The sequence below is a fragment of the Leuresthes tenuis genome, unplaced genomic scaffold (assembly GCF_036924035.1).
Source record: "Leuresthes tenuis unplaced genomic scaffold, fLeuTen1.0.hap1 SCAF_5, whole genome shotgun sequence".
Lineage (NCBI taxonomy): Eukaryota > Metazoa > Chordata > Actinopteri > Atheriniformes > Atherinopsidae > Leuresthes > Leuresthes tenuis.
In genome coordinates this window covers 32,301,388-32,317,624 of record NW_027325359.1, presented here as the reverse complement: position 1 = coordinate 32,317,624, position 16,237 = coordinate 32,301,388, and the positions used below count along the sequence as shown (strand labels likewise).

At 42.4% G+C, this 16,237-nt stretch overlaps 1 protein-coding gene across 1 annotated transcript in view; it reads right to left on the bottom strand.

The window, feature by feature from the left end:
- The window catches only part of hydin (HYDIN axonemal central pair apparatus protein), an 88,848-nt gene that overhangs the window by 3,460 nt on the left and 69,151 nt on the right, over positions 1 to 16,237 (bottom strand). Inside the window, exons 67-88 of the mRNA XM_072385340.1 lie at positions 15,935 to 16,135; positions 15,674 to 15,782; positions 15,001 to 15,240; positions 14,659 to 14,801; positions 12,763 to 12,987; positions 12,514 to 12,674; positions 11,724 to 11,809; positions 11,045 to 11,273; positions 10,305 to 10,499; positions 10,100 to 10,226; positions 9,846 to 10,011; positions 8,201 to 8,348; positions 7,873 to 8,080; positions 7,555 to 7,776; positions 7,075 to 7,244; positions 6,737 to 6,935; positions 5,628 to 5,780; positions 5,386 to 5,556; positions 5,121 to 5,230; positions 4,751 to 4,973; positions 1,975 to 2,184; positions 853 to 1,016 (exon numbers count right to left, since the gene is read on the bottom strand). Coding sequence (XP_072241441.1) covers positions 853 to 1,016; positions 1,975 to 2,184; positions 4,751 to 4,973; positions 5,121 to 5,230; positions 5,386 to 5,556; positions 5,628 to 5,780; positions 6,737 to 6,935; positions 7,075 to 7,244; positions 7,555 to 7,776; positions 7,873 to 8,080; positions 8,201 to 8,348; positions 9,846 to 10,011; positions 10,100 to 10,226; positions 10,305 to 10,499; positions 11,045 to 11,273; positions 11,724 to 11,809; positions 12,514 to 12,674; positions 12,763 to 12,987; positions 14,659 to 14,801; positions 15,001 to 15,240; positions 15,674 to 15,782; positions 15,935 to 16,135 — 3,860 coding nt within the window. The remainder of the gene's footprint in view (positions 1 to 852; positions 1,017 to 1,974; positions 2,185 to 4,750; positions 4,974 to 5,120; positions 5,231 to 5,385; positions 5,557 to 5,627; positions 5,781 to 6,736; positions 6,936 to 7,074; positions 7,245 to 7,554; positions 7,777 to 7,872; positions 8,081 to 8,200; positions 8,349 to 9,845; positions 10,012 to 10,099; positions 10,227 to 10,304; positions 10,500 to 11,044; positions 11,274 to 11,723; positions 11,810 to 12,513; positions 12,675 to 12,762; positions 12,988 to 14,658; positions 14,802 to 15,000; positions 15,241 to 15,673; positions 15,783 to 15,934; positions 16,136 to 16,237) is intronic.

Here is a 16,237-nt window from a genome sequence, read left to right as displayed (position 1 = left end):
GAGCCACTTCCTGTTGACGTCTTCACCACCAACAACAACAAACTCAGGCATTCAGAAAGATGGGGAACGCAGAGCGAGATGAAGCTGCGTCCCTCTCCATCTGTGATGAGCTGGTTATGGCACAGACGATGCACAGCGACGCATTCTCCATCGCGTTGTTTGTTTCTTTCTGACGGTGGCGACAACAACAGTAACATCGTCTCCTTCCACTTCCGGGTGACGATCGCGGGAAAAAATCTGGAGCATGCTCAGAACGCTCGATCCGATCCTCTGACGTCTACGTGCACGTTTGGATCAGTTGTCTCAGGGTCTTAATTCGATTGCAAGTAACCCGATCCGACTCGATTTCTTGTCAGATTAAGGTGTCGACATGAGCTGAATAACTGAGTCTTATTTAGCTATTAATCCGATCCGATGGCGCTCATGTAACCGCACTGACTGTCATAATTTTTGTCTCTAATTTGCACTTTGGGTGGAGAACTGTTGGTAAATCTGGCCCTTATATTGTCTTTGAAAAAGGTTCTGTTCTGTCATGAAGCAGTTTAAACTGTAGACTGACACAGAAGTACTCCCTCAGGAGTTGTTGTTGACAACAAAATGAGCTGAAGGAGACTCAGACTTTCTTTCACCAGGTGACTAGAAGCACATATCCTGATCCAATGATGTAAATCAGATTAGACAACTTAAAAGACAATTTAAGAGAGAATTCATTAGTAACAGATGTCTAAGAGGGTTAAAACAACCTGTTTCCATAAAAATTGAATTAGCCAAAAAACCAAAGAAGGTTTAAAAAGTATAAAGGCTTTACACACAGGTTCAACCAGCAGATGACTTGAGTTTTGTGCGTTTTACCGTTGCTGCTTGGAGAGCCAGTTCTTTACACAGAGCAGCTCTGAATGGTGAGTTTTGGCCGGCAGCTCATGCACAATGTTGTCCTCTGCTTTGGGAGGATCAGCAGTTCCCTGCAGGGAGAACAGCATGCCCCTCCCTTCAGGGAAAGAGAAAAAGACTGATCCCTGAGAAAGAAGAATGAAAGAGTGGTGAAATCCTTGTTTTCTGATATCTTCACAGTGAACCTCACAGCATTTCATACATATATTTTAGTACTGTGCAAAAGCCTTGAGTTACTCCTCATTTCTTTGTAGTTTGTACAGTTCTAAGCAGCTTTAAAGTGAATATCTGGTCTGAGCTCCTTTATTCTCCAACACAGCCTGAACCCTCTGAGACAAGCTTTCTGTCATTTCTTTAAGGAGTCTGCAGGAATAGTTCTCCAGGCTTCTTGAAGGACATCCCAAAGCTCTTCTTTGGATGTCGGCTGCCTTTTGTTCCGTTCTCTGTCAGATGATCCCACACTGCTTCAATAATGTTGAGGTCCGGGCTCTGGGGAGGATTCATCCCTCCATAAGACCTGTTGCCACTGATTTTCAGTCCACTTCTTGTGTCATTTGGCACAGCTCAGCCTTTTCTCCCTGTTTCCCTTCCTTAAGAATGGCTTCTTGACAGCCACCCTTCCATGGAGACCATTTCTGATGAGGCTTGGGCCATCAGTAGATGGATCAGCTGAAGGTCCAGATGCATCTCTCAGGTCCTGTCAGGTCTTTGCTGGATTTTTTTCCTCTTTCTTAAGGACATCACTTTCAGATCCTGTTCATCTGCTGTAGATAGTTTTTTAGGCCTGACACTTCTTCTTTTGTCCTCCACTTGTCCAGTTTCCTCAAATGTTTTAAGGACACACTGCACACCATGCTGAGATATGCCAAGTTTTCAGCTAATAGCTCTTTGGGAATCACCTTGTTGCTGCAGAAATCCTATTTTCTGTCTGTCAAACTGTGTTATCTTTGGCATTATCTGTTGATCAATTTTGAAAGTCCTGCCTTCTTGGAGGCAAAATATAAAGAAAGGAGGGTTGGATCAAGACTTTTGAACAGTAGTTTAAATGAAAGACTATAATTTAAGTGTAATTTTTTCCTCTACCAGATTTTTCTTTCCCTCAGTGGTCATGGTAAGTGGTCGGTACGTGATGTCAACAGCCTTGTTTTGGTGAGGTTCAAAGGTCACAAACAGTGCAGCTCTCCACTGCTTGCCCTCAATGAGAGGTCTGATGCTGCAACGCTGATTTGTGGGGTTGAGTACAGACAGGCTCTGGGTCTGAGAGCTGCGCACTGGGCAAACAAAATTCACCACCTGGAGAGAGGAAGAGAGCAGGAGGAGGTCAGAGTCATGTGATAACAGGATAAAAGACATCAAAGTTCCATTATCTGGTAGCTGTTGTTGTTCAACTGTAGTGTTTTATATTAGATACAAACCTATCCATATTTTTATATTAAAACACTTAGATTACAAGTGAAACATATTGTAACGACAGCACAGCTTCACTATGTCTCCGAAGTATTCAACCTTCTGCAGACAGATGCACAAATGCAATTTCTGCAGTGGAAATTAAACATGAGCTCACACATTCGTCTGATTCCCAGGCTATCAGACTTCAGGGGTACTCAGCTAATTGAAACTCACTGGAAGTTTTAATAAATCTTCAAATCTGCCAAAACCTGCTGAGTGTTCCAAATGAACCAAATCAATGTCCCACATTATCTGGTACTCGCCTTTAACAATTCCTGTACTGAGAAGCAACAGTACTGACAAGGCAACTTTTAGGCTTTACGACCATGGAAAAAAGCTCACAATCAATATTTAAACTGCTAATCTGTTACTCTTTCAATTGCAAAAAGCTCTTATTTATATTACTCTTTATATGTGATAAATATATTGCTTAAGATTAAAAATTAGAGCATGTAATTAGTTATTTAAAAGATGTAATGCAAGACTTAACTGATTTTCTCACTAAAACAATCAGTTCACACCACACTGTGGAGACTGTACTTCACTGTCTGCACAAGCCCAGGGAGGCTGGGGGTTCCTAACTACTGTTGTGTACAGTAGTCCACACACTATTATGTGTGAATTGGTGGAGGGAACAGCAGCACGTTATGAGGACAAAAATCGATAACATAATTAGTCGCCGATGTATTTAATTGTCGATCATTTTCGGTTACGTCATCACACGTCTTTTTAAAGCTGTTGAGCTAACCGTCATTTTTCGGATGGAGTGAGTCTTCTCTCTTCCTACCTATCTCTGCTTAGAGACGCATGCGCGTTGCGGTTGCAAGTTTTGTAAAGCTGACCTCACGTATCACGGGAGCATGTCTGTTAGGCATGAACATTTGAAGAGGAAGCAGGTTGGAGCTCTGGTAAGATAATTAGCTTGTTAGCACAGCCTGCTAGCTATAAATAAGCGGAGTTGTCTTGGATTTTAAAATTAAAGTGCACCATTAAAATGTTATCATTCGACTTCACAGTCCAAAGTTGCAACCAGGCTGTATTCTTTTTCACTTCTTCACTTTTTGGTATTGATTTGACTGTTGGTGCATTACTGCCACACAGTTTTCAGTTAATGTTAATGTTAAAGGTCAAGATAAAATATGGCTTGAATGTATCCTTTTTTAGTTTTAGATTGTTTTAATTAGTAATTAACCAATTAGTCATTAATCGTTTCAATAATCAATGACTAGTCGACTATCACAATAGTCGTTAGTTGCAGCTCTACCTGTAAGGGGCAACAAATATGCTAAAAAAGCTGTTGATATGACTCAGCTGCATTCATCTCGTCCAAATACATCGCCATGTCCTTGCTGCATAGTGAGGCGGATCAGCGGAACGATGTCTTGCTCAGTCCTGGTATACAACTCGATGTGGTTGATATGGAGGTGGCTAATGGTGGCTCTACTTTGTAACTTTGCGATGTGGCTGAGGGGGTTCGTTTCTACACAGAACAGCAGTGGGTGATAGCTTTTGCAGTTGGCTTTGACCTGGTTTAGAAGGTTGTCTTCCACAGTCTCACTGAGTTCTTGAAGAAGGCTCTAAGCGTCCAGCCGGTGTTGGACAGGTGGAAGCAGTCCCAAATCCATGTGTGTGGCACACATCGTACAATCGTAGACTTTCTTGTGGTAAATCCAGGTGGTGCACAGATTTTTGTGTCTGATCTTACAGTTTCAGGTGAGATCTATTTGGTGTTACTCCCACCTACCCCCTGGGTCCCACTCATGTATTAAGCACCATGCCTACTCATCCTGTCCGATGATGCCTGACAGGAGCATCCCTGTTGTACAGAGGCAGGTCTGGGCCTGGTGCAGTTCTATTCAGACTTGAGAGCCTTCCTTGAATGTCTCCTACATTGATGGTCAGCTCAACAGGAGCATTCCAACAATGTTCTCTGCTGTAGTCTATGAATGTCTTGTCCCTCTAGCCCACTTCTGATCAGTATGCCCCGGGCCACCAGCATCTGATGCAGACCTTGTTAATCTGGGTGACGTCTCAGCTGTTATGGCTTCATTTCTATTATTCATATCTTTGGCCTATATTGGTACCAAGGCATGCTCTGACCTGGTGGTTCTTAGCAGGTCTTGAAACTATGTAAATACAACTATGTCATCATTCCTTTAACATAAACTGAGCCAAAATAAAGTCCAGCCCCTCATTAAGCCGCTTGTAAAACCACCTTTTGCAGCAATAAGTTGAAGTATTCCTTTTCTGTTTGACATTATCAGTCTTTGCACAGAATGTGATCGATCGTTATTTCTATTTCTCTTAGAATCCAATCAGTGGAACTAGATAATAATACATTACATACCACAGTGTTATTTCTAGTGTTTCATAATAATTGTAAATGTACACAAAGAGGCTTCAGTCAAACCTCTTGTCTTGTCGTGGCTGCAATGCAGGAGCCTGTGACAGTGAGTGTGAGGGCTGAGGAGGAGCCCTCCACAAAGCAAGACAGGTTCTCATATCTGGTGTCATTACTGAGCTCGATGGGGGCAATAGTCACTTCACAGAGAACCTCCATCCCCGGACAGATATATCCTTTCACTGGTGTGATGGACACCTCTGCAGGGAAGCTCTCAGTTTTCCAGTGGAACCTGGTTACAAAGTGGGCAGATAAACGAGAGCAGAGAGAAGGATTTAATTTCAAACAGTTTGGGATTCTGTGAATTTTACACCTGGTGTATGATTGTTTGACAGTCCCGACAGTTTCCACAAATGTCTTAATCTTCCAGACACTTTACCTGGCACCAATGTCACCAGTGTTGGTCATAACAACCCTCCTGCTGCTCTGGCAGCACTGGACCACAGCTCCAAATGACAGGTGGTCCGGGTCGAGCTGCACCTCCACACCCTGACAGTTTTAAAATGAATGGTACTTAATTCAAGATCTGTTAAATGAATGCTTTTTTTGTGATGGCACAAATGGAGCACATGTTGTTGACTTCAGGGAATATCACAGACAGAACAGAACAGAAACAGTGACTGAAAATGTACTCTGCAGCATACCAGGCAGCAGCCTTGGATGATCAGCAGGGGGTGTAAAAAGCCAGTAAACTCCGCCTGCAGCTCAGCACTGAAGGAAGGATAGTGCTGACGAGGTGAGAAATGGATCTCCACCTGACATAAACCGCCACCAGATTTCAGTTTCAGCTCCCCTGCTGGGCTGACAGACAGATCCTGCAGGAAAGAGGCTGACGTTAAGTGTTGCTTCAAACGACTCCTGATTGTTATTTCTGTGTTCTGCCTACCTTTGGATCCAGAGGTGTATTTGTGCTGAGCGTCAGGGTGAAAGAAAGGTCTAAACTGCTGCGATTTATTAGAACCACCTGCTTTGTAACCTTCTGACCCAAAGTCAGAGATCCCAGGTTCAGCTTCCTCTGGCGTGGATCTTCCACTTCCAGCTATGACAAAATGACATTCAAGATTTAACTATTTACATATGCAAACATGGATTTAAATTACATTTACACAATATTTATCCTCTGTGCTTTATCAGATTTGAATATAATGTACATTTAAATGTAAAATAGATACTAATAAAGGTATTTTTATGCCACATTTGTAAAAACCTAATAATAAAGCCTAATAATTATTACAGCTTACAGGCCATGATGCTATTTCTAACATCAAACTATAGAAAAATCCATTCTTATGTGGGAAATATCCTCACAATACAACTGACAGAGCAGAATAGATTATTTATTATAATTAAAGATTTATAGATCATTAAAACAGGTTAAACGGTGCTAAACTTCAGGGTGGCTGTTCTCTGGTCTCATCAGGCTGTTTTTAAAGTCTGATAATATCAATCAGTTCTGATTGATGAAATGTTGTCCAGTTACAATGAAACTTTAACAAATCAATGTTGTCACTATTATAATTTTACAAAGGAATAAATAATCTGATATAACAATCTAAAGATTATTTTAGAGCAGAGATCGGATGGAGCTGTAACAAGAGGAAGAGATGGTGCTGCATGAGCCATCTTTACGCTGTCTGTGCCATGATCTTTTGTTTTAGTTTCTTACTTTCTATGTCATGGTATGTTTAGTATTTATTATGAGTTTGTTAGTTCTTGATCTTGGTCTTATTTAGTGGATGTTTGTCTTTCAGTCAGTGATCACATTTATGCTGAATAGCATTTCTTACTGAAGTAAACATTCTCTCTCTGTGCTTTGACAGCTTTGAAGAGCTATATTCTGACAGCTAAATAAAGTGATGCTGATACTGGCTTCTCGAATATAATCACTACACCTGTTTAGGAGAAATGTGACAGATATGAGCCTAAATGACAAACTATCACCTGCTGTAATATAATTATTAAGCTTTCACACACACACACTCTCTTCTTGCTCACCTTCATCTCGATGCCTTGCCCCAGTATGTCCACCTGTTTTGTGATGCAGCTGTTCAGGATGAAGGTGAGCTTTTCATGGTACCGGCATGCCTCACGAGGACAAAATGTAACCGGCACCTCAATCGCAGCACCGGGGGATAAAATGTTCGGTTGGAAGTTCATCTCAAGGAAAGCTGTGTTTTTGAACAGAGACTGGACACTGAGGTAGAGAACAGAGGGTTGGTTTGATCATTCTAAATCCCTTTAATTCTTGATTTATAAAATATAAAAATAAAATGATACATTTTTTGTCATTTTAATGGCTTATTTCCCGCTGACACTTGAAGAAAACAGAACACCTGATGTCTCTGTTGGCTTTGTTGCTGATCACAAGAGTCTGGGACTGTGGCTCCATGCCAGGACAGTACAGGAAGCACTTGCCAAAGTTAAACTTGGTGAAGGAGAACTCGAAGCTCGGTGCTACAGCCCCACCTTTAATGGCAAAGGTAAATGTTGGTCCAAGCTTCACCTGTTGGGACAAATCAGAAGAGATGGAAATACAAGTGAGGGCTGATGAATGCAGCCAGAGAAAAGAATTTCAGAGTGAAATAAAAGTCACCGACTGACTCAGTCTGCCGTTAACTGTTATTACAGCCCCTTAATATGTGGAGTAACTTGGAAATTGCCAAATCAACTCTCTCATTAAAATGTGTACACAGCATCATGAGTTAGAGGAAAGTTTGTGTCACTATCAATGACTATCTCCTAATTTGGAGCAAAAATCCTGCCATGCCCTTAAAGCACTGTGACTTCTCTAAAAACCCTCATTGGCATCATACCTTGACATTAAGGCTGACATCCTGGAGGTTGCAAATGCTCTGAGGACTAAAGAACAGTGACGACTGCAGCTGCTTCCCAACATCAATGGTTGCGGTTTGTGGTTTTGTCTCCAAGTGCTGGAGAAGCTCTCTGGGACCCGTTAATTCAAAGTTCACTTCAAGGATGAATCTTGCAACATTGGACACCAACAAATTAAAGGTGGATTGCTCTGCAATCCCCACCTATAAGTAGTGTATATACAGACAAACACAGGAGGGTGGCAGTCAGGGTAAAAGCAAAATATCCACTTTGTGTCTCCAGTGTGAAAGCATGCTAACCTTTCCAAAGTCCAGAGTATCCTGTTGGTTGGGGGCAATATCTCTGAGGCCCCCGTCTGGCTTCTCGACTTGAACTAAAGCGCTCATGGCAAAGCAATCAGCCTTAACGGTCAGCGTGAGTGGCTCTGACTTCCTCTTCACCTGCACTTTCGATCTGAAACTCACATATGCCTCCTGGGAAGGTGTGAAGGACACAGACAGCGGCAGCCTGCAACACAGAGTTCACGGCAAATGAAAGGAACTATTTTCTGTGACTCTCTGGAACATTTCTGAACAGTCCTATTCCCAAAGTATTAACATTTAGTTGTATTTAGTGTTGGTCCCTGACCTGGCTTTGGGTGCCACTGTGCCAGTCATGGGGCTTAGAATGAGGCTTGATTGCTGGTCTTCAGAGAGAAGAGATGCCTGCAGGACAGAGAAGCTGATGGGCTCCACCTCTCCGTTCACCACATCAACTGTCTGCTCCACTGTATGACCTGAGCACAGCACACACACGTTTGTTCCCAAAATCCAAACCTGACCTTATCACAAAAAACTGAAAGCTGCTGGATGGTAACAGAGGGCTGTGTGACATTTAGACTTCTCTGCTTAGGAGTGTAACATTACAGCTATATATATTACGTGACTGAAGTAGTGAGGCTAAATACTAACATTAAAAAGTTGAATTAAACCTGTATAAACTGTGTACATTACATGTTTTGAATCAGTGTAAAGGTAATAAAGAACTACTGGGTTATCAGTAGGATGCACCACTTCACTTCATAAACTGAAAATCTTATAACAACATCATAATCCTGAAGTTATGATGAACTACAGAGTAAAATAATGATTCATTTCTCAATGACACTCCACTTTGCATGAAGAGACTATGAAAAGTCTAATCAATGGACAGGTGATGATAAAACAATGTTGGACTACTCAGTAACAACCACAGGCGATGTACTATTACTCGAGTGCTCAAATATAGTAACTAATGCTTAACTAATCAGTAATGAAGGGGCTACTGATGATGTTTTGCTGTTCTCTGGCTGGTTGCTGATTAATCACTCAGTGGATCCACATGATGAGATTAACTGGATTACAGCTACAGTTGGGTTCTGCTCCTTATCTGAGGGTAATTATCCTTGGATATATGGCGGTGAATGAATGGAATCACTGGCACAAAGCATGTCATACCCCGGTACGATAGGTGGCGCTGTCCCCATTTCAGCTATCGCTAATAGAGCCACTTCCTGTTGGCGTCTTCACCACCGACAACAACAAACTCAGACATTCAGAAAGATGGGGAACGCAGAGCGAGATGAAGCTGCGTCCCTCTCCATCTGTGATGAGCTGGTTATGGAACAGACGATGCACAACGGCGCATTCTCCATCGCGTTGTTTGTTTCTTTCTGACTGCGGCGACAACAACTGAACGTGCACGTAGACGACAGCGGGCATTCGGGTCGAGTTGTCTCAGGGTCTTAATTCGATTGCAAGTAACCCGATCCGACTCGATTTCTTGTCAGATTAAGGTGTCGACATGAACTGAATAAGTCAGTCTTATTGTAATTCAGGCATTAATCCGATCCCATGGCGCTCATGTAACCGCACTGAGTGTAAAGAAGAACTGATTGATTAATGCAACGGTGATCTGAGTGTGACAGAACTGCCCATTTATTTCTAAATGAAGACAAATAAATACTACTTTTATGTAAGTGTCACAAGACTTAACATTGACTGATCATTACTTTTCCTTTTTCAGGGCCAAGAGCACACTGCGATAGAGGGTGGGGTGGTGTTTAATTCATTCAACACAGATGCTGTTCAATATCAAAACATGTTGGACAGATTTGATTGGAAGCTAAAACATTGGATGGATCCATATGCAACAAGGCCATCAGATGCCAACTTTTTTCTTTTCCGAAACAGGATTTCTGCCACATACAAGCCATTAGTGAATCTGGCCCTGTGTATGTACATCTGGTGCATACCAACAAGCAGATATCCAAAATCAAGGTGAGGTCTGTCGAGATAAACTAGTGGTTCTCTGGCAGTGCCCACAAACAGGAAGGGAACAGACAGGGATAAAGTCTCAATCACAAAGCTCCAGAGTGACTCCACTGCGTCCTGCTGTTCAGCAACATATTCAAAACACATCTGCAGACACAAGCAGAGCAGCTCATTATATACAGATAACAACTCAAGAGAAAAAATGAGTGGGAGGGTGTTTCCTTTCCATTCTTACTTCCACTCTCTTCCCGGGTAGGACAGTACCGCATTGGCTGAGACAGCGGAAAGGACTGGCACCTCTGTCTTCACACCTCCATTTGAAGGAGTAGACCCTACTGGTTGGGTTCAACAGACTGAAACATCTGCAGAATAAACAAACAGCACAAATCATTAGGGCTTAGAACAATCTATATTCAATCTCCTGCCTGTCCCTTCATTACCTCTTTGATGGTGTAGAGAAGCCAAAAGCTTCAAACTCCAAGACTCTAGAGTTAGGGTCCAGGGGGCCCCTGAACTTGCAGCGGTTGCTACTGATGTAGTCTGAGTCCTCCAAATCAAAGTGGCAGTGGGGCAGCAGGCTGCGGCCACACACCAGGATACATGGAGCCTGATCCCCATCTTGCAAGTTGGGGATACTGGAAGACGAGTACACATAAGGAATGAAATAACAAGTAACCAGTTCGGTTTAGTTCAGGTCTCAGACTAGAGTCAGACATTTTATATCTATTTCTATATCTTGCGGGGTGGCTGGAGCCTATCCCAGCTGCCCAGGTGGGGTACACCCTGGGCGGGTCGCCAGTCCATCGCAGAGCAGATGAGACACACAACTGTGCACACACAGGGACATTTTAGAATCACCACATAACCTAACGTGCATTTTATGGGGTGGTGGGAGGAAGCTGGAGTACCCAGAGAGGGGAAAAAACATGCAAACGTCACACAAAAGGCCCCCAGCCGGGACTCGAACGGGAAGTTCTGATCACCACAACACCGTGAAGCGCTTGGATAAATGAATCAGCTCCTACAGCTTCTGTCCAACTCACTGTGGCAAATATTAAGATGCTTTAAGAAGAGAAGCTCTGTCAAATTCGTTCTCCTTCATTTAATCGATTACTTATTATTTTTATTCTGTGATACTGACCACGAATATCTTTTTAGAAACGACAGTTTTTACATTTACCTGCAGATCAGCCTGCCCTGAAACTGAGCCACTTCCATTGGTGAAAATCGAATGCTGAAGTTCTGCGTGGCACCAGGAGTTATGGTTCCTATGCTGGGTTCCACAGTGAAAGGAGGCAGCTCGGGGTTCCCCATCAGGAGAGACATCACACTGGCCAGAGCGCTGGAAGGACGAGTTCCAGGCAGTGATCCTGATGACCGGCTGTCAGATCGAGAGGTGAAGCTCCCATCTGCCATGAACGAGACGTGCTCACATTTCACACACTAGGCTATTTTATTAAAGCATTAAAATGTCCCAGCAAGATCACACCGTGCAATGCTCTGAGAAACTTTGAAAAAGCCCAGAGCTACATCTCAGACTCTACAGGCCTCAGTTAGCATGTTAAAGGTTAAAGTTCATGACAGCACAGTTAGAAAAAGACTGAACAAGGATGGCATGTTTGGAAGGGCTGCAGGAGAAAGCCTCTGAGGCAGCGTTGTACAGAAGAGTGGGCCAAGAATCCTCTGTTAAATAAATGTTAAATAAATAATGTCACTATTAAATACGTCACGTTTTGTTGCTCATCGTAGGTTGTATTTACCAAACTTTATCACCTTGTAAGGACTAGATATTTTTTTCAGTGCTGTAATTCGTACAACCTTAAGATTTATTCTACATTATTCTCGTTTCTCTGTCGTACCTCCATCATGGCTCACGGTGATTGAATCCATGACGACTTGCCAGGAGTAATCCATTTTTACACTGCCCACGTTCACGATCTCCAGCCTTTATGTGCAAACACACACACACACACACACACACAGAATGAACAGATACACAAACATTTCTTTAACTTTATTGTCATCTACAGCAGGATACTATTGTGGTGTGCATAAAGTGTTGTATGGTATGTAATACCCACGTCATCATCTTTTTATTGAACAATAATTTTTTTATCTATAAGCTTTGAATTAAAGGGGAACTCCGGTATTTTTAAACCTAGACCTTATTTCTGAAATGAAATATGTTCATCTACTCACTGAGAACAGTTTGGTGAAAGTCGGCGTCCTTCGGAAGATATTTAGATAACTGGAGATCCATATAACGGAGTGAACGGGGCTTAGAGGATGCAGCGTCTAAATAAGGCATTATCTGTCTTTATTTCACCAATACTTTAAGAAGAATGAATGAATGAACGTGTACTATTGCTCTGTTAGCACATAGCTGCTGTTATGTGGCTACTTGTGGCTATAGGAGAGCTAACGGAGGGAATTCTACACAGGCACTCTACTGGGACCACTTCATCCACACGCGTGGCTGTAGCACTTTCACCTTCGACTTTCACCAAACTGTTCTCGGTGAGTAGATGAACGTATTTCATGCCAGAAATAAGGTCCAGGTTTAAAAATACCAGAGTTCCCCATTAATGCTATATATTCACAAATGTGATGGAATGGCTCACAGAATATTGAACCCAGATTCTGACTTACTGGTGGAGCCTGGTTTGGAAAAGCATAGTATCTTTGAAGTGTATGGTGTCGGTGGAGCAGCTGAACTTTGCATGATCACAAACTGCACTGATGCACAAATCCAACTCCCACTGAGAGCCATCAACTACAGAGCAGTTGGGTTCAGGATCCGTCTTTATCACCTGCATGCAAGCACACGCATCAAGGAACAAATGTGAAAATGCTTATCATCCACACGTCTCTGAGACAATACACAGGGACCACGTGTACCTTATTGGCCACAGGCTGCTGCGGTGCTTCAGTAGCCTGCTCTGAAGCCCTCTGCCACTGCACTGTCCTCTGTCGGTCGTCCCAGTCAGCCACCTGCTCCAGTGGCTCCTGGAACTCCACCTGACAGAACTTACACTTCATTGGCTGGCTTGTCAGAGTCACTGGCTGACTGGACTGAAAGGTGACGGACACTTCTTTAGAGCACCCAGCATGAAGGTGCCCCACCTGTAAAAAAAAAAAAGGGGGATTTTATTACCATATACAGCAAAGGTTATCCTTAGAAAACAGAAAACCTAAATTAAAAGGCTTTTATTTTTTAAAAAAAGGAAAAAAAGCTGTATCAGATTATACTATATGCTCTACCTCAGAAGTGGGACGTTTAAACTGTGTTGCTCTTGCTTTTTGCTTTGATATTAACATCAAATCTCATCATTAGTTATGTAGTTCACTCAACTAAAGAGCTAATAATGCTCTACCTGTACTTTGTTTGATGTTTTAAATCCCTCCAAGAAACTCCAACCTCTAATTGTCATTATTAAATCTCTTACAAGTAAGAAGTTTGAGATTCTGATTTACTATTTATTGAACAAATGATTTCCCATGAGAACAGCACAGGAACAGCCATTATAAAAACAAACATCAGTGAAATATTGCCCGTAAAAGCAACAGTTAACTTAACTTCTAAGCTGCTACAAACTGAAACAAAACACAGACGGAGTGGAGCAACTGTGAGGTTCTTAATGGTGTTATTAACCAGCCTGCAGCCCTTACGTTCCGAGGTGTGTTTTAACTTCTTGGGCTGCTCAGCACACGACTTGCAGATCAGTAACCTACTAGCTGTTCACGGTCCGACTGCAGACGAGGGAAAATGTAAGTGTCTGAGAATACAAATCTATAAACCATTACCAGTGTGGTGTGTGGTCTAAACTCTAAAGCTTTTTCAAGTCTCATTATTAAAAACTGGGATTTTCAAAGTTTTAACGCAGTAAGCCTCACCTAAGATGAAGTAAACCTCAGTATAAACTGCACTCACTCCACCTTTGTGTGTAGTGTTATTAAGCTTCTATATAGATCTTGATTTATATATATATTAGGGCTGAGTGATTTTATCAGTACCGCAATAAAGTATCAATTTTTCAGCCGCGAGTATCCGTTTTGCCAGTGGGGTCACATTATACAAAACAGTGATAAATTAGTTCATAAAAATGTTATATAAAGTGCATAGCTCAGTGGTTTTGATGGCTTTTCTGTTTATAGAATGTAGGATTGTTGTAATGTATTGTTTGAGCTGCTTCTCAAAAATGTAAAAAGATGGTTTGTGATTAGAGAATTTGGATTTGTGTTTATGGTATTTAGCAAGTAAAACAAGCAGGTTGATGATGTAATATTCACAACATAAACATGAGTCTGCGTACGCTGAAAGCACGTTTGTTTGTTTGTTTCCGTTTGTCTGCCGGTGTTGTCCTTCCGGTTCAAAGGTCAGACCACCAGTCCAATCAGCGATGATTCATGTCAAATCACACTGTCCCTTTAAAATCTTTCAGAAGATGATGTGTATTAAATCGTATCGAATAAAATCGTATCGAATTGTTGGCTGAATGCCGTGTGTCGTATCGTGTCGTGAGATTAGTGTATGGCTACAGCCCTAATATATATATATATATATATATATATAGATTACACCAAACATGGTCTTTACTAAGGACTGTTTTAGTTTTTTATCTTGTGAAAAAAAGGAAATTCTCTCCAGAACTACTCTATCCCAACGTTCGTTGACCTCTATTCATCGAGCCAGCCTTTAAACTGCTGGGAGCCCCCTGAGGAGGTCCAGCCCTCACTTTGAAAACCCCTGAGTTGAAATTTCCTGCAACATCTGTTTCATCCTTCAGTGTTTACCTTTGGTGAAAAGATGACATGAGATCCACTGGGAAACCACTCAAATCTCACCACCTGGTGGCTGCTGTGGTTGATCATGGTGAAACTCTCGTGGTATGGACGGTCTAAATGGCAGTCGCCAAAGTGCAGCACCTCATAATTACCTTTCACAGAGAAATAAGCCTTTTAGGTGAATTCAGGGTAGCACACAGGCATATGTTTCACCACATCACTCAGCATTAGGGCATTTCTCTTAACCGAGGCACAGCTGTGACTCATCAATAATATACCTTGTTTACAATTGACCTTACTCCCTCTCTGTTTCCCCTGCTTCTTTCATTCTTTACGCCCTTCATCACATACCTTCCCCTTCATCTTCCTCATCCACATCCTGCATCGACCTGTTGATGTTATCGAGAGAGACTATTTCCTGGTAAGCCTCCCCTGTCACTTGTATGCTGGTACTGCTGTACTGGTTGTCCTTCACTTGCACTGTCATATTTGCCTTGACGCTCAGAGGTCTTTCAGAGCAGAAGCTGACCTCAAAACCCTCTGGTTCATTCACGTTTAGCCACAGGGTGGCTCTGTGCACCCACTGACGCTCTGTGAAAGACAAGGCTGCAAACTTTACAAGTTGACTAATAATCTCAATGTAAAGAGTTAAATTGGAGCAAATTTACAAGCTTGTGGCTACATTAGTTTCTACTGATGGAGCTTTTGTTTAAGTTAAATGAAGAAGCTCTGTTTTCCTAATTCAGGGGAGAATGGGCTTTTTTACCACATATTGCCATATGATTTGACCCATTCTCATGCTTTAGTGCCCACTATCTACACTCTCAGGGTCCACAGGCAATATTATTTACCTTCAGCAATCTATTTTCAGTGGTTAAATGTGTAAAAATAAAAAAAATCTTTGTTTTAGAAGCAGAATTTTATTTGTTTTGGCCGTTATGGAAACATAGACTACATAGATAAGTGATAAATGATTAGGTGATGGATTTTACTGCAGACAGAATTCTATAGATTGAAGTGTTACCTGAGCCGGTGGGACCCTCGAGCTGCGTGGAGTGGATGGAGCTGTGGCTGTTGCCAGGAGCAGCTTTAAGGGTGAACACTCCGTGTTTATCCAACATGTCAATCTGGACCTACACAACAATTCCAGACAGCTTTTTAAAAAATCCATTGACTTTGTCCACTCTTGAGCTTTATAAGGACATTACAAACGTTTTTCTATTGCATGTGCTGTACTTTTCTTTATCACAACGACTGAAGGGCACAGTAATGTGTCGTCACACACCTGAGCTGGAACATTCCCATCATTTAGCAGCACCAGAGGCAGGGTATGTCTTCGCCCTATCAAAACCCGCCTGAATGTCAGCATGGGGCTTCCTCCACTACTTCGCAGAGATGGACGCACCACGCACACGCTGGGCAGAGTGCCCTCTCCTATTAGGTCGAACTCCAGCACCTTGCTCTTGGATGTAGGTGTTGTTCTGGAGACAGCAGAAGGAAGAAAGATGGGCAGTTGCCAACAAGACAAATCCACAGTCCCCCACCCGCACCCTCAGATCCACAAACACCCGGCTCCTCCAGGTCCCCA